Source organism: Pezoporus flaviventris, unplaced genomic scaffold, assembly GCF_033815535.1.
Source record: "Pezoporus flaviventris isolate CSIRO_AGI_PZ_B2104156 unplaced genomic scaffold, CSIRO_AGI_Pfla_v1 ptg000015l, whole genome shotgun sequence".
NCBI lineage: Eukaryota > Metazoa > Chordata > Aves > Psittaciformes > Psittacidae > Pezoporus > Pezoporus flaviventris.
In genome coordinates, this window is record NW_026892563.1 from 40,021,726 (window position 1) to 40,040,462 (window position 18,737).

An 18,737-nucleotide genomic window follows, 5' to 3' on the forward strand; every position below is an offset into this window, starting at 1 on the left:
TCAGAGAGCCCTCAACTCCTTGTACTGTTGTTAAGTCCTCAGGTTAAATGTGCTAGTTACGCGTTTTCTCCAGTAGTTCTATGGGTCATGATGATTTCATGTGTGTGTGTGTCTATGAACATGTACACACACACACATATATGTGCGCTGACATACATGCATATACATAAAGCAAATTCATGAAGTTATTTCATTAGCTGCTATAAGTAAATTTCACTTTTTAAACATTTTAACTGCTGTATTTCTAGTCACATTTGGCCTACCACTAGCTAGAACAAGCGTTTTGTTGCTTTAGAGTTGAGGGAGTTCTTGTTTAAAATCCTTCACCTGATCACTTTGCACAGTCTCAGATCAAATCTCAGACTCTTTTATGTACTTGCCAAAATATTTTATGTAAAAAGCTTTAAATAAAGTCAAATTAATAGCTCAGGGATGGGCTGGGGGGAGCAGAGGCTATCCAGTACAGTTTTAGCAATAGGGGAAAGTAGAAGTGATGGGTTGTGAGTAATCTTTCAGGTTTTTTGGTCCCTGTGCTGTTAAATACAGCTGTTATATCTAAGAATATAACAATGGCTCATAGCATATAAGCCATTTTCTGTTAACGGGCTTTTAATGCACTGCTATGAGGAAAACATGAATTGATTTGCTATTTATTGATAACCATGAAAACAGAAAAACACTTGCCAAATTATTCATAATACTTTGTAATGTCTTAAGTCCTGTACACATGCTTTTTAAATGAAGGTATGTATGTAACCTATGTAACATGGCAACTGTATTTGGTGTTTTGAGACTTTTCTGAGTAGTTACCAAAAATAAAATTACCATCTACTGTGCCATTGTTATTATTGCATATTTGAAAGGCTCATTATGGAAATAGAACCTTTATGTACAGAGCTGTGTAAAAATAGACCTTAAATATGTTAAACAGCTCCATTTGCCTTCAGAGAAGTCATTTTGCAAACAGATATAAAAGCAGATACTGTGGCATAATGCATTTTAGGACATTTCAAATGGAAATGAAACTATAAATAATAATATTGGCAGAATCCTGGTGGACTAAAAATTACTTTGGAGAACAACTGTGAAAGTCACCATTAAAAAGAGATTGGAGAGTCTTAACTTCAAGGCTGGACCTGGATATAAACAGAGATCTTTTTAATATTCTAGAATGAAAAATATGACCAGAATTTCTGTCATTAAAAGCGAGCTTATTGCATCATGTACAGAAAAGAAGTATGGTTCCCAACTGAAGGGTCTCGATATTCCTGGAAATGGCAACCAACTGATTTCTCTTCTAAGCAGTCAATGGATCAATAAAAGGTGACATCTACCCTGGGGTAATTTAATCATAGAGAAACCAACCTACTTTTAAACCAGCCAGCTTAAGTTCTTGCAGCACTTTTTCTGCAGTGGCACCAACCCAGATTGCATTACAATTACCCAAGAAGGTAAGCACAAAAAAATTAAACCCAAGAGAAATAAAGTTAAGCCATGTTGTCATCTCTGAGGTTGTGACCATAATATTATCACTACTTGCTCAAATATACTTAAACCCACACACTATCCAAGGTTTTGAGTTTCAAAAGGACACATTTTGAAAAGTTATAGTAAAATAGGGAAGCTCGGTCTACCAAAGGTAGGCTATTCCAGAATATTCCCTTGGTAGGATATCTAGCATATGTCAACACTAAATACAGCATTTATAAAAAACGCTGCTATAAAATTCTTTTTTTAATGTCTATTTTCCACCTGATTTTACTGGAAAAGGAAATATTTTTCTGCATATTTGAGGGATTCACAATTATTAGGTTTACAGCTGATCTTGTCATTTCACAGTATCACAGTATGCTAGAGATTGGAAGGGACCTCGAAAGATCATCTAGTCCAATCCCCCTGCCGGAGCAGGAACACCTAGATAATGTTACACAGGAATTTCCTTTACGATCTTGGTACTAAGACTAAGGGAACATCTTCGGGACACACTATGACAAAGGAAGGATAATCTGCCCAAGTAGAGTGGAAGAAATAGAACGGAATTTAAAATGCAAAGGGCAAGGCCTCAAACTTCAGAGAGTAAGAACTTCTACTTGGAATTCATGATACAGAAGTGATGGGAAAAGATACTTCCAATTTCACTTGTCTTGCTTTGCTTCCGCTCTTACAGGCTTGCACTGAAAAGCAGCACTCCCTGCCAGCTAGATATACATCAGTGAAGAAGTGTAATGGGTGTATTAGTCAATCTCAGCAAGACCACAAGCAGTGATAAAATGAAACCATGTAAAAGTAAGGTGTTATTATGGTAAGCATCAGTAAACATATTCCTGCAGAGATTAAAAAAGAAAATGGTAATAATGGCAACCTCCACAGCACAGATGGGACCATATATAGAACATGTTCCTTGTCTAATCATTAGGTCAGATGTGTGAAGAAAGGCCAAAGAAAAGGGAATGAAGACACAAATTTAGAAAGCAAAACATGTAATCTTGATTTTTGTAGTGAAAATAATAAAAAAAAGAAGGAAAGAAAAAAGCAGGTTGTGAATGGATATGAATGAGCTGTTTAACTGCAAAGGAGAGACAAGATATTTAAAATGCATGACAATGCAGATACCAGAATATCATCGTAAGTGGGAATAACAGAGCCACAAAGATAAATCTAGTCTTGAAGCTGGAAGGTTTCTTGCCATCAGAAGGATGAAATTAGCATGGAGCAATTTTCCCTAACAGGAGGAGTAGACTTAAGCTTGAATAGTTATTTAATAGTGTCACGATGCTGGCTGGGAGACCACTGTGTGTGGAGTTAGTGATCCACCCAGCAGCTAACCGGAGTAGGCACAAGCCTGTGTGGTACTATGCTGCATTTACTTTGTGGCATTCAGGCTGGGCTGTGCTGCACATACCCCTTGGGTGCAGGATAAATGCATCAGTTTGCTGCAACAGAGAAGCCTGCAGGCAGTTCCCACTTGGTGACTGCACCACCTGCATGGCCTTTCCTTTCTCTAACAGTGCAGAAAGAAGTTCCAGTGTGAATGGCTTTTCTGCTCTGCTTGGTAGTAGAAATAATGAATACAGTTGTTTTCTTATTAAAAGATCCTGTAATAACCTGAATGACTGAAATAGGGTAAGCCGAACTATGGATGGGGTCTGCACAACCTCCTGACTGGAGGCCTGTTTGATGAAGCACAACTCAGGATTCCCAGCATCTACAGGAATGTAAGCCTATATATTATCCTCTTGGTTTTTATAGTGCTTGCTTTAATAAACAGCATTTTGAACAATAACTTACAGAGACCAAGGGCCTTTCTCACTGGCATCATAAGGGACCAGTATCTCTTGATGCAAAACATATTCTGCTTCTTCATTATACAAAGGGAGGTATATGAGTTGTCCAGTCTGCAACTGCAGGGAACTACAACAAGGAGGTCCCTTCAGCTCCACTCCAAACAAGGCCCTCTTATTTAAGATCCATCAAAAAGAAAACCTTAGGCATCATGTGAGTTTTCATTCTCCTTTAGTGGAATTGCATAATCTCAGGAATCCATCATATCAAACCTGCTGATTCTTGCCATCAACAAGCTAATCTTAGCTTTTAATTTTGCTCTTTGTTGAGTGTTTAGCTGATGTGTGTTGAAGAACAAAACCCAAAAAAGCTTGTGCTGGGCTTCCTTTTATGTCCAAGATGTTCATCATTTCAACTAGGTTGCATACAACCTTACCAGGAAGAGCTTATGGCCCTCATCAATCCTACATGTCATATGTCCAATGAAATTTTCTATAACATGATGTAAGACCTAAAAAAAGAATATAATGTAATTTTTTAAATATGATTTTGTTTTTGTAACAGAGAAGTCAGGTGTGTGGTAACGACATGAACGTGATTTGGGTCAGTCTCACTGGACAAACTTTTCATCCAGTCTTTGGTCTTTCTGAAGTGACATTTGACAAAGTTCACTTTCCTGCCCTGCAGTGCTAAGGCACAGCCCTATAGAGCAGACATGTTCTTTGAGAGCTTCAGGAATCTTTCCAAGCTCAATAATTGCACACAAACAACATTAACTGGTATCGTGGTTTAATCCCTGCTGGCAGCTAAGCATCACACAGCCACTTGCTCCCTGCCCCTGACAGCATGGGGGAGAGAATCAGAAGGGTAAACATGAGAAAACTCCTGGGCTGAGATAAAGGCAGTTTAACAGGTAAAGCAAAAGCCATGCATATAAGCAAAGCAAACCAAGGAATTCATTCACTGCTTCCCATGGGCAGGCGGGTGTTCAGCCATCTCCAGGACAGCAGGGCTCCAGCACACGGACCAATTTCTTGGGAAGACAAATACCATCATCCCAAATGTCCCCTGTCCCATCCCCCCCTTTTCCTTATTCTTCCCCCAGCTTTATATGCTGAGCACAACACCGTGTGGTTTGTAATACCACTTTGGTCACTTGGGGTCAGCTGTCCCTGCTGTGTCCCCTCCCAACTCCTTGTGCACCCCCAGCCATTTGTTGGTGGAGTGGGGTGAGTGGCAGAGGTGGCCTTGGCTCTGTGTAAGCACTGCTCAGTAGTTACTAAAACACTGCTGTTTTATCAACATTGTTAACAGCACAAATCCAAAACACAGCCCCAGCCTAGCCACTATGAAGAAAACTAACTCCATGCCAACAGAACCCACCAAACAGTTACTGAAATGCCTAAGCATCACACTTCCAAAAGTGACAAGTGCTGATGCAAGACCATGCCACGCATATTTAATATGTATTTATGCATTTCAGGTCCGTGCTGTCTTCACACTTCACTACACACTTCATAAGGCAATAAAAAATTAATACATCTGCACAAGCAAGTTCTGTGAGAACTTCCTCAAGATGTGGAAGCGAATGTCAAACAGCAGCATGGCTTCTTTTGCTTTCCTCAGGTTTTGCCATTATAAATCCAAGAAAGTTTAAATCCTTTCCATAAGCTGTGGCAGGATTGCATGGTGAAATACTGCTTCATATTTGAATTCTGTGGTTCTTTGGAATAGATAAATGCTGCACCACACCATGTAATCAGATTGTTTTGCGGCTGTGCAACTGCACTGAACCTAATAACTACTTTCACGCTTGATGACAGATCTCTGACTGCAAGTCAGAAAGTACATAAACAGAGTTCACATTTATACAGTATGAACCTGGAGGCTCATTTATGAGCAGGCAAGATATCACAGGAATTCAGTTCTTTGAACAGCCAAGGAGACAGATCATCTAAGTTTAGTAACTCACAAGTCCCTAACACACACGCAAACAGGTACAGGTACTGTTGAGACTGTGCAGCCAGTCACTGTCATTCACTCAATAGCCTCTTGCTGTCATTTTGATGAGGTGAGCTCTTAGTAAGACAGAACACAAAATCCTGCAAAGATACAACAAGCATGAATATAGAACACCACAGAAAAGTCACCAGATCAAAAAACACCTGGTTTTACTCTTTGACTCCAAGCATTGCAGTAATACTTTCGATTATCTTGTTCAAATACTGCAAAATAGTCAGATTTCTAATTACCAGTAAGTTACAGCTGAGAATTGCTTTAAAAGTCACCCACTTAAAGGGCTCATCTTCCTCCATGCCAAGATACCCTCAACACTATAAAGAATGTGTTAGAGATCAGAACCCCAAAGCCAGTTATACAGATTCTGTTACCTTGTGATACCCCTGCAGAAGGGCACTTAGAGTATTTTCATGGCATTAGAGCACAGTATGTGCAGATGGATTTAAAGACCCAAAATAACTGTCTTAATGTATGCTGAGTAGAAGTTAGTGGATAAACTGCTGTAGTGCTGCTGGCTCACTTGTAACACACCGATCAGCACTGTCTAGAAGAAGAAAAAGAGGAGGGCTATTTCCTACATCAGTGAACACAAATGAACTAGCTCAGCTTCTGAATGACAGGAGATGAGCTGTGTTCCTAAGTGAAACAAGAGCATGCAGGCCCAAAGGGTTTGGATTTCACACTGTAATCCTTGCTGTTTTCTCCTGTCCCAGTTGCACTAATCTTATATGGGAAAGCTATGTGAACTGGTGTATAATTAAATCTATACTTGCTGAAGTCTGCTCTATGTTAAAAATAACTAAGGCCTATAATAGTTTCCAGTGGTTCTTTGCGTCAGAGAGAGACAGTTACAGTAACTGAGTTATTTATTTTGCCTAAAATGTCTACTGAAGATGAATATGGCATCTCCTATGACATCAGGAAAGCAGGAATTAACATAAGGAATGTCACCATAATGTTAACCTTCAAAAATACCAAAGTGATTCGTGTACATTCTTTCCAGAGGTTAAAAAATTTTACCTGTCCATTCCACTTGTATACGGAAAGGCAAATCATACATTATCAGTCATATGCTACTGTCAAGCATCTCTTTGAGTAACTGTTATCATTACAGCTCTTGGCACAGGGCTGAGCACTGAAACGCACTGCTTACATTTAAATTTTCTTTAAGGTTCTTAATGCATTGTATACCGTTCCAATTGCAGCAATAAAAATGAAAGATTGTAACCTTGTATTGTGATATCAGGCAAAACCATATAATTTGCTAAAAGGTCCAGGGACCTACACTGTAGAACAAAAATACGTTTGCCATTATGCCTCATCCTTCAGGATTCCTTCTATGCCTGATCCAAAGAGGCACTTTGTAAAGGAGAGACAAGTTAACAATACTTATGTTGCACCATCATTAGTTTAACAATAGGTCACAAGAAGAAAAAAAATATCTGGAGAGGTTGCAAAGTATGACTTCATGGCTACAAAAAAGCATTTCTTAGTGAATTATTATTCCTAAACCATTCAGGGGCTTAATATTGGATGCTACATGATAAGTGAAATATAACCACTGTGCTGCATTAAAGAGTCTTTACTCTGCACCAGTTTTTACCAAAACTTAAAGAACAAATATGGTTTGCAGTTTTGTGGAAAAAAAAAAAAAGGAGAAATATATATATATGTATACACTTGGCAAAATTTGACCCAAGTAGTTGAATAAACATACACAGCAACACTGCTAAGAGCAGGGTTTTAGTCCATCATCCTGCAATCTTAAATGTCAAGAAGCAGAAGCAAATTGCAATTTAAACAGTTCAACCGTATGAAGACTGGTGCAGTGAGTAATAGCCAAAGACTTAAGCAGCACTCATCCATCTAACAGAATCTAAAAGTTGTATGGTTCGTGCATCAAATATTTTAAACCCTCTGAATAAAATGATTCTACATGAAATCTGATTAACTTAGGTCAAATTAATCAAGAGTTTGGACTAATACAGTCTTTGACGGTCTAAACTGCACGGCCTTCTTCAACAGCTGCTTTCTGAAAACATGAACCAGTATTTTAAAACCTCTTCTCTGCCAGCTAGCATTTCTCCCTGCTTAAGAAACATCAAAACCAACCCATTCATTGTGTCGCAAACTTAAGACCAAAGACCATCTCTCCTCAGCATAAATCTTGCCTCCCCTTCATCTCCCCCTGCAAGAGGATTAAAATAAAATATTAACAGTTCCAACACCAAAGAAAACTTAAGTTTTGGAAGAACAAACCTTGGAATTTCTTGAAGAAAATTGATTTTTTAATCTTATCAGCCTCCCCAATTCCCATACGTCCATTTTGCCCCAAATTTCTTCTAGTTAAGGCAATCATTATTAGCCATTTCTCTGAGCATCACATAATTTATAACTTCTGTGCTCTAGCACAAAAATATATTCAGAAAAAAGAGGAAACTCTCTTTCAGACTTAGTTCTGAAATGTTCGAAATTAATGAGAGGAGGAATTAGGATTTTAGCCCTACTTTTTTGCTACTTGCCCAAAGGCTTTTGTTGAGTTTTATATCCTGAATTTGTAATCAAGCTTAGAAAATTGAGTTAGATTGAAATTAATTGGTATGTATATTAACAGAAAACATAATAAAAATCAAAAGTCTGAGCAGTGGGTGGATGGATGTGATCCTGCCCCTCTACTCTGCTCTCGTGAGACCCCACTTGCAGCACTGTGTGCAGTTCTGGTGTCCTCAACATAAAAAGGACACAGAGCTGTGGGAGCAAGTCCAGAGGAGGCCACGAGGATGATCAGGGGCTGGAGCGCCTGAGACAGGCTGAGAAAGTTGGGGCTGTTTAGCCTGGAGAAGAGAAGGCTGCATGGAGACCTCATAGCAGCTTCCAGTATCTGAAGGGGGCCTACAGGGATGCTGGAGAGGAACAATTCATCAGGGACTGTAGTGACAGGACAAGGGGTGATGGGTTCAAACTGAAACAGGGGAAGTTCAGGGTAGATATTAGGCAGAAGTTCTTTACTGTGAGGGTGGTGAGGCACTGGCACAGGTTGCCCAAGGAAGTTGCAAACGCTCCATCCCTGGTGGTGCTCAAGGCCAGGCTAGACGGAGCCTTGGGCGACACGATCTAGTGTGAGGTGTCCCTGCCCATGGCACGGGGTTGGAACTGGATGATCTTAAGCTCCTTTCTAACCCAAAGCATTCTATGATTCTATGAAAAATGAAAAGGTTTCATTCTGGAGCCAAGTGCCTGAATACAAAACCCCAGAAACTCAGGGCAGTGCTAGTCAATACTGAGAAAAACGGAGCTGCCTACAAAGTTATTTCTTTATGCTTTTGAAAACTCCTTTTTAATTTAAAACTGGACTTGCTGCCTTGATAATATTATATGGAGGTGTATCAGGGTATTTGCTAATATGCTAATAAAAGTTATTTAAGTGGCAGTGATTGTAACAGTTACTTAAAATATGCATGAAACAATATTTGTTTTTTTACTTACAACTTACTATGAGTTATATTTGCTTACACTGAGACTTTGATAAAAGGCCGTACAGCTAGCTATGCATTTGCTCCAAATAACTACGTCCTCATACCTGATTAAAAACCTCAGTCCAAAAATGTCATTACACTAAATTTGCCTTTATGCTCAGTTTCCAGTATTCCAAATAACTTGCTTCCAAATATTTTCCCCATTTTTTTAGGCTGTCAGAAGCAAAAGAAGATTTAGACAAATGTGATGCCACAAACGTTGCTCTCAGCAATGCCTAAATGTGTGTGACTTTAATTTATCAAGAAATTCTGACAAAATTCTGACCAAGATACCACGCTAGTGTCTCTGAAGAGAAATAACAGGCAAACTGCTGAACAGACACTGCATTCCTATAAGTATTGATCCCTTAGGTTGTATAGCAAGTTGCTGTCTGGGAGAGCTAGACCAGGATGCACTGCAATAAATTCTACAAGTCAGATTTATCAATGACAAGCTGTGGATAATGTACCTGCACGGTAAGAATACCAAGATTAAAATATTTCAACGTGTGTAAAATGATAACTTACTGCTCAGAAGCAGCTAGCATATGGACATAGCATTTTAGTTTTTCATCTTCCCCCACACCGTCCCAAAACACTGCATATACTTTTGCAATAGGTTATATTAACTTGGAATCAGGATGTATATTTTCTAGATTATTATGTATCTATGTATTCAAACTTCAAAAAGGTCCATGCCAAAGATGAACTACAGAATAACTGTATTGCCCAAGGACTCTCAACTGCTGCACTTCTGCACTGAATCTTGCTCTGCTGACCTAATTCCTTAATAGAAACATAGAACTTTTTCGTATTATTAGTAGAAAGGTAGCATTCAAACTCCATAATATTGCACCAGGTTTTACTTGGGTAACCAAATACAGACTCAATTGCTCAGCTTCTGGTTGAATTTGAAAATCACAACCACTCATTTAACTTACTATCAGTAGGGATTTCTACAGTTAGGTACTGATAAAACAGAATTTAGAGAAGCAGTCTCTGACTCATTTGCCATTTGCCAGTTTCCCAAACCCACAATTTATTTCTGCCCAACTTCCACTATTTTACAACTTAAAACCCTTTCAAGATAAAGAAAATAATTATTTCCCTAATACAGGCAGCTGAGGCACTCTGGCTAGAACTGAACAAGAAGTCAGCTGAAAGGATCACAGTGCTTGTGTTTGGTCATAAGGAAAACAAATACACTACTGTCATAGCAGTTAATGCAAAAAGAAGGTAAAATGAAAAACATTTTGATGAAAAGCGGACGAAATTTGTCTAGTTCTGAGAAGGGTGCAGGAAGAGAAAGTGAGGTTTTGTTCTATGGAAACAGGACTCTAACAATGGAAAACTAGATTACCCTTAGAAAGACAAACTAATAAGTGTCTATTATCAGAAATTCAGAAAGTAAGCTTGGTTTTTGAAAAAAATAATACATTTATTTTGTCAGAGAGTCTTACCTTTCCCTGTTAAATTTCAGAGAATGTAGGATAGCTGGTCGCTTCTGTCGGAGATTCCACAAATGAAGTGCATCATCTGCACTTGCACTGACCAAAGCACCCTAGAGCAGACACAAAATACAGCACAACATATTACTTTTCTGCAGATCCTGCCTTATTTTTCAGTGATCCTGACTGGTAATGATCTACCCATAGAAAATGATATAGTTTATGGAAAATGTTTGTTTTCTTCTAGAAAAAAAAATACATATTCTACTGTAAATAACAGTCAATTCGAATTGATCTGGTAAGTGTAAATGTTTTAAATGAGTTCCAGTTCAGCCAAAGTTAAATCAAAACTCCATCAATTTAAAGCTTTATAGTAAGGTTACATGTGAAGGTACATGGGAACTTTCATGTATTTCCACATAAGCATAGAGATAACAAAATGGAGAACAGACAACATTTACTTTAAAAGGTGAGTGTGAAGGGTATCTAAAGGATAAAGGGGTTAGTGCACACACTGTCACACAAGTGATGGTGCCAAGCACAGTTCAGCAACCCTATCAAGACAACATGAAACTCAGAAGTGGAACTGTGAAAAGAAAATGCAGGCAAGAACACAGGGTCAGGTAGCAGAGGGAGAAGACCTAGGAAAAAGTAAGAGATGTAGACAAAAGGAGAGTCTTTATCACAGATAAGAAATACTCTGAAGACTGGTTCTGCTTCTGGTGCCCCCAAAATGGGCATCTTCCAAAGTCCAGACCTCTACCTGCCTGGGCAGCTTGATGTGAAGTTACTCTATCTCCTTTCTACTATCTTTCTTCTCACCATGGAACAGTGACGCTATGTGAAAATGGACTGCAGAGGCAGCTCCCTACAGCTGCTGCAGTGATTTATTACATTTACACCTCAGATCAGTTCTAATACAAAAGATCCGTCCCTGTGTATTATTATGGCAGAGAGGAACTAGATATTGCCCAAACAGAAGGCAATGCTGTATTCTGAGGAAGGGTGAGGATGTAACTGAAAAAAAAATCAGTTCATACCAACTATGACTGACCCATAAACTTCTCTTTCTGCATCTTGAATTTCCTTCCTAATCCTAGCAACTTTTCAATGTTGACATTTGCAGGTGACACTTCTCTAATTCAGTATAATCCATGCTTTAATTCTCATCTCCAGTTTGGACCAGTGTCAGAGAGAATCTCCACCACAGAAATCAAACTGATCTTATGTATTAGGGGTTCTAGGGATCACCTAATAAAAAGAAAGAACAATGATGCAAAGCTTGGCCTCCCCGTTTTCATCTCTGCCTTCCTCTAAAGAATTCCACTGGACTGTTTCTGAAGTTTCAGTCCCACCTCCTCAGTTTCTGTGGTTCAGGCAGTTTCTCCAAACAAAGGTATAAAAAAAAAATAATTTCTCAGGTTTAAAAAACTGCAAAACTAGAACTTTTTTACTGAGAAGCTCTAAGATGTCCATGCTTAGAAAGAGGACTTGAAACTATCAAAATTTTTCCCTTATTTCATGGGAGAAAAATGAATTAAAACTGAACTACGACTAGCTTATCATTTGGACAAGCTAAGAGGTTCTAGGAAAAAAACCAAAACCGGTCTATATGCTCCAGAAAGTCCCTTGACTGTTACCATCTCTAGAGATCTTCTGCACAGAGCATGCTATAATCTGTCACTGTTTCTTCATGTTGTCTAAACTTGATTTTGACAAACCACTTGCAAAAACTAAGCATGCTGGCTTGATTGATGACCCCTTCAATTGCTTTTCCTTGTTTCAAGTAGTAGCATATTCCCAAATATTGAATTTTCAACCAATAACCATCAATATATTTCCACAGAAAGATTTATCCCATTTATTAATTTCTATTCGAATCAGGACTGTGCAGCACATTTAGTAATTTAATGGATTTTACATCTACATGAACACATTCATATATTAACTGCCTTTTGTTCAGTACTTCATACTGATGTATACGAAGGCAATACTTTCCCTGCATGCAGTCCCATAAATAATCTTCTAAAAGGCTGTATGGTGAATCTCCTCTGGAGGTATGCCACTTATTTGTTGGCACAATTTGTCAATGTGAAAGTTATATCACTCAATTACAAGACATGAATTGACTTATTGAACTAAATTCATACTGAAGAATCTGAGTAAGTATGTCCTTACCTCATTGATTAAGAACTGGAGCTGCAGAACTGCAGCACCACTTTCATGCTGGCAGTAGCAATCAACACCAGGCCTGCCCAATCTGTTGGCATCACAGTCAAGGACTCTAAGATTCCTGTTATCACCAGGAGTAAGAGGGGGAAAAAAAGAACTACCAATTAAATTCTAATTAACCTCTAATTAACCTCAATTCTTCTTGCTTTCTGTAAAACAAAAGGAGTCATGCTGACTTGCCACTGTTCTAATGAAAGCACCAACACCAGCAGGCTGAAACACATGCAACTGTGACTGATCTCTTCTTCCCTGTTTTTTTTTTTTGCCTGTGAAAAAAGATATATGAATTAACACAAAAATTCAGCAGGATACATCTTAAATATCTTTTTACATATTACTGATTCATATACACATAAATATATTAGATTTTTGTTCTTATCAAGACATTATAAAATTAACAATAACAGATCTGTAGCAGGCTTTCTTTTTTAAATCTGAGAGAATGCTTTATGAGTGCATCGTTTCACACTTAAAGCTCACGTTACTATTGCTCTGCCTCATCAACAGAAGTACAATGCAGTGAAATGGAGTTACCAAAGTCTAGCTATGAACTACATTACCTAATCCAATCCACAGTTTGAGTCAAACCACTTATACTGCTTCTGGCAACCTAACTAGTTCACCTGGAATTAACGCAGACACACTGCTTTGCAGCAGTATCTTCTTGTCCAGATGTATCATGAATGTAGCTTTCCCTCTGTTCTCTTTGGGTCTTTTTCTCTGCATGCTGAATTGCTGTCTCCCTAACTCAAATCGGCCCTTTCCCACCTGGGTCAGAGACTTTAACAAGAAAATGCTGTTGCAGGAAATTATCAAAGATAAAAAGTAAAACAAGAGAGGCATATGAAACATGTTATTAACAAACATGTTGTAGGTGAAAAATCTTATGCATTCAAACATCAAGATTATGATTAGAAACAAGATTTTCCAGCATAAAGCCCTATCTACTTGTTATATTTAATCATGGAATCATAGAATTCCTTAGGTTAGAAAAGAGATTTAAGATCATTGCATTGACCCATAAACCACCACTAAACCATGGTTCCCTAGGTGCCACATCTGCACATCTTTTAAATACCTCCAGGGACAGTGACTCCACCGCTGCCCTGGGCAGCCTGTTCCAATGCCTGAGCACCCTCTGAGTGACAAAATTGTTCCTAAGCTCCAGTCTAATCCTCCCAGCGCAGCCTGAGGCCATTTCTTCTTGTCCTGTCACTTGCTCCCTGGGAGAAGAGACCAACCCCACCTCACTACAACCTCCTGTCAGCCAGTTGTAGGGAACGATAAGGTGTCCCCCCCTCTCCCCAAGCCTTCTCTTCTCCAGACTTAACCCCCCAGGTCCCTCAACCATTCCCCATCACACTTGTGTTCCAGGCCCTGCACCAGCTCCATTGGCCTTCTCTGGACCCACTCCAGCACCTCCATGTCTCTCTTGCAGGGAGGGACCCAGAACTGAACACAGCATATTGTAAATTCCTGAATACAAAAGTGCCAACTGAGCACCTATACTGCAGGCAAATGTCAGAAACTTTACTCCCCCTTTCACAAGTGAAGATACTTGCAGTAAACTATTCTAAAATTGGCCTCAGGGAAGTAGAGTCCATAGCTTAGCAAATGTGAGGGTGAAAACTTTAAAGTATTAAGCAATTGCTTTTCCAGTTGCTAAACAAGCAGTTTTAAGAGAGACCACTGACCTTAACAGACCTGAGCTCTACTCCTGATGTTGTCAACTCTCTACTGGATAACCTCAGGGTAAAAAAAAAAGTACCTTTTCTTCCCTGTGCTTTCATTTCCCTATTTGTAAGGTGGAGATAGTATTTTACATAAGAATACAATATTTCCTTTGAGAGTGATCTCAGTGCACTGGTATTTCCAGATGAAAAGCTGTGTATAAAACTTCATAACTACATTATAGGACTGAAAGGTGGAAAAATACTGGAAGTAACTCTATTTGCAACTTGTTCCCAAAATGTGGTCCCGAATACAACCATAACCAATGAAATAATAAAAACCTGTGCATCATTTAAACAACCTGTTTAAAATGGACAATAAAGACAGATGTCAAGGATACTTTTTAAGGGTTGATTGTAATTCTCTGGCCCATTCTGAATGAGTTCTCTGTGGCACTCCTTCTTTCATATCGTTCCCCACTTCTTGTAAAGTGAGAGGAAGAAAGACTGGCACTAAACCCAACAGGGACTTCAAACTGAGTGGAAGTTTTAAGAGGTAAGTGCTTTCCCTTTAACTTAAGCTTTATATTCAGTATAAATACATGGTATTAGCTAATGACTGTTCTTAATGAAAATTACACTAGTATTGCCCTGATTAAGCTGCTGTCGCCCTTCAGCATAAGTATCATGCTAAATCAGTTTTCTAGGAAAAATCCTAACAGAGTAGATGATTTCATTCAGTGTATCACAAAGAAAGCACTCTCCAGTAATTCACATTTATTTGCATAAGTGTTCAGACTGAAATACTTCACGAATTACTAGAATAAGAGAGAAATTGTGCTGTCTGAGTCAGTCTGGCCAGTTGCCCTAAAGTAAGGACTGGTGCTTAAATAGCAGCTTTCTTACTGACTGATGTTGGTTTTCAAACATTCTGGGAGCTGCAGTGAGGTCCTTTCAGCAGAAGTAGCTGGAGAGATACGATGGCTTGGTACATGCTCTTGCACTTTAGTCCATCTTCTGAAATTCTGTGCTTTGCTGCCAAGCACGGAGGACTGCAACCTTACCTCATTAAATCTTTTCATACCAGCGAACTCTACCAGGACACAGAGCAGAAGTAGCTACAGTACAGGCTTCTGACTGAATTTATTCTTTCACTTTTGCTTTTTTTGTTAAATAATGATGCTGCTATCAGGGAGAGCGGAATATCTCTGAGGATATTAAAAAGGGGGACTAACACAGAAGCACCTGAATACCTTGAAGTAGACATCATGGGTTTCAAGGATAAAAACCAGTCACCATCTTCTCTCTCATCAGTATGTTGGATCTCTCAGAGGCTTTCACAGACATGCCAGATTATCCTAACTTATATATAAGAGGGAAAAAGATGAATACTAAGTCTGGATATCTGTGGGGATCTAGAGTGAAACAAGTAAAATCAAAATTACGTGCATCAAGCAGTAAAATTGTGACAGCAGTAACAATCAAATGGAAAAATGTTAGTCCTGAAAATATGTTTAATCCTGGTTTTAATATCTATGTATGTGAAATAGGGTATTTTGCTCTGTATTCACTTGTATGCAACAGAGTATTTCAACATCCTGTTATTCAAAAATTTATCATTATTTTATGGGGAAAAAAACTTGAATTCAGCTTCCCAGATGAAGACTTCTATGATAGCATAATAAATTATTAATAAAGACTTCACAGTCTCATGTCTTGGGCCATTCCATCGCAAATTAAAAATAATTTCCACTTCCAAACATTACAACCCAATTCAGATCTTTCCTGCAAATCCTTTTGGTCACTTGTATAAAGATCAGTTAGCATGTATCTGATACTCCCATGTCATATCCATACTCATCTTGTATGCCTGATGTCAAAGCACATGCATATATGGGTATGTTTTACTGGAAACCAAAGTTACCAGTGAATGATTGCATACACAGGAGAGGTATCAATGGGCAAAGGTTCTCATAAGCCTGATCTATGATCAAACTTTCCACAGCATGCCACAGCTTCCATGACTCATTTTTACTACATGATACATACAGATCTGATGTCTGTCCTTTTTCTCAGTGGTTAGTACTAACGGCATTTGAAGACTTGAAAGTCTTGTGCGTTAGCTGAGAACCAAAAGTGCAGATGCGTTAGAACTGATTGGAGTTGAGACCAGTGTTACCTGCAGTAGGTATTTAAATTCTTCGGACCAGAAGGGGCAGAGGTAAGACATATTTTTCTGCATTAAGATGGGCGATTCTTTATTAGTGTCAGTTTAAATCTTTCTGCAGTAACAAGAACTGCAGTCTGATTTGATCCTCCTTGCAAGACAGAGGAACTGAAGCAATGGTACCATAAAGGACCTCCTGCCAAAGCATGCCAAGCAGCTAACAAACATCCCCTGTTGAATAAAAACTGTTAAATTATATATGGCATCTTTTTCAAAACCAAAATTCTCCCATAGAAGAAAATTACACCAAGCTATGTATTTTTCAACCACTTCTTCTATGACTAAAACCAATCTATGTACAGCAATGAGCACTAAATTAAGGGGTTATAATTATTATGCAGAAACAAGGTTCTCACATCCACTGCTTTATTAAAAGACACACTTAAATCAGGCAATCCCTATTTATAGCCTCTCCTTTAAAACATTTGGGAATTGTGGGGTGCTGCTTGAAGAAGTCCTGTCATCTGATCTGCACTGACTGGTACATGTTTGAGTAGGAATATGCAGCACCCTAAAAGCAGATGCTTGTGGGCTGGTGTTACTCCATTACATAAACCAACTGTAAAATTGATTTAGTGTGCAACTGGAATATAGAACAGCTTCTTCTTGCAGAAGACCTATGCCACTGCGTGATTGAAAACCCACCAATTATTTAGCCAAATAATTAACAGAACGGTTGAAGAATTCAAACATACCACTAACCAACTAAACCAACCACAGGTTAGTCAGCTGTATCTGTGTCACAGGATGGATTTTGTTCAAAACATAACCATTATGAGAACACCACCATTACGAAAATATCACCTTTATCAACTAGATTTGTAGTTCTGAACATAGCTACTTTCAGTTCCTGGAATATAGTTTTACAGGTCCTTCGTGGGATTTCTGTAAGTCTCACATACATTTATTTTCTGTCTAATAAGGAAAGAGTATATTTTGGTACAAATAAATGGCACAGCCCTAGGTTTTGTACCTCAAATGGTCTTCAAAAGGATTTTTTTTCTCTCTTTTCATAAGATATTCTATCCTCGTGATTTCCGAAGCATATTGCTCCAGCGTTCACTTCTCCTCACTATTAAGAATGTCATGCTATATGTAGAATCAATACATTTAGCTTCAGTTTCAAGCCTTTGGATCTCATTATGCCTTTATGTGCTAAATTAAACAACTTCCTCCCAGCAGAAATTTCCTGCTTTGAAACTGTGATCAAGCTGTATCATATCCATCTTCTGCATAAATAAAACCAAAATACCCTGAGCTCCTTTATTTTCATGTCACAGCAATTTTGTTAGCTCTTGAATGGCTCTCATGGGGTTTTTTAATACAGATTTTAGAATATGCTCTCAACTTCCAGTATGAAAAGAGCTACACATCATTTGGAAATGGTTTCTTTAAGACAGTGTAAAAATGCACATGGCATTTTATTATTTGTTAAATTCAATATAGGTCTCCGTTCCTTTTCCAAAAATAAGCACCCCCTTACAAAGCTTCATTTTGTTAAATACATGTAAGCTGAGCTCACTGAATTCCTTAAAAAGAACATGCAACTTAATCCTAGCTTTATGGCCTTCTATTTGCTGTGCATTCACTGGACACTGCTTCATTAAACAGCTCTTAGTGGGTCTTGTTTAAAATATAAAGGACTCAGTTTTACAATGAGCTTCACTTTTACTTGAGCAGTCATCTGATAATAAAGATCTCTTCTTTTTTTCCCCTTCACTAAGGAAAGATGGAATCTCTCAGGATGCTCAGCGTGATGTATTTTATACATACAGACCTTTTTGGCACCAGTAAGAGTGAGCTTTTGGTCTACAATAACCTTTGCCTTGTTTATTTCTCTTGACATAAATTTCTCTGTTCGTGCATACAAATTATGTAAGAATTCATCTCAGGAACAGCTAAATATCCATTATGATATATATAGGCAGAAAAAATTGCTTTTGGCAACTTTGATTTCTTCCAGGTTAAAGCCCTCATGGGTAGCTGGCATTTAATGGCAAGTCTATATATATAGACTACAGTTGGATAGCTGAATGAATGCTGTGAAAAATATGACCATTTATTCAAGTAACATGCAAATTCACATCAACACTATTCACATTTTTTTTTATTCTTATGAATTTAGAAGCTATTTTAATTCCCAAAATATCTGCAGATACCACAAGAATTACCAGCACTTATAGGGCTACATATTTTCATCTCTTTGTGAGACCGCCTTTCAGATCTTTGTCATTTTGGGAATCATCTGTTCTGGAAACAGAACATGAATACAATCACCATGTGACTGAACTCAATCAACCCTAAACCTGAAATAGCAAATTGTGAAAAGCAGATACTCAGAGGT

General features: G+C 38.4%; 1 protein-coding gene across 9 annotated transcripts in view; it reads right to left on the bottom strand.

Annotated features, from left to right (window-relative positions):
• Positions 1-18,737, bottom strand: part of STXBP5L (syntaxin binding protein 5L) — a 190,818-nt gene that overhangs the window by 108,104 nt on the left and 63,977 nt on the right. For all 9 annotated transcript variants that reach the window (XM_061454241.1, XM_061454243.1, XM_061454240.1 and 6 more), the window contains 2 exons: positions 12,443-12,524; positions 10,277-10,377 (listed from right to left, as the gene is read on the bottom strand). In XM_061454241.1, coding sequence (XP_061310225.1) covers positions 10,277-10,377; positions 12,443-12,524 — 183 coding nt within the window. The remainder of the gene's footprint in view (positions 1-10,276; positions 10,378-12,442; positions 12,525-18,737) is intronic.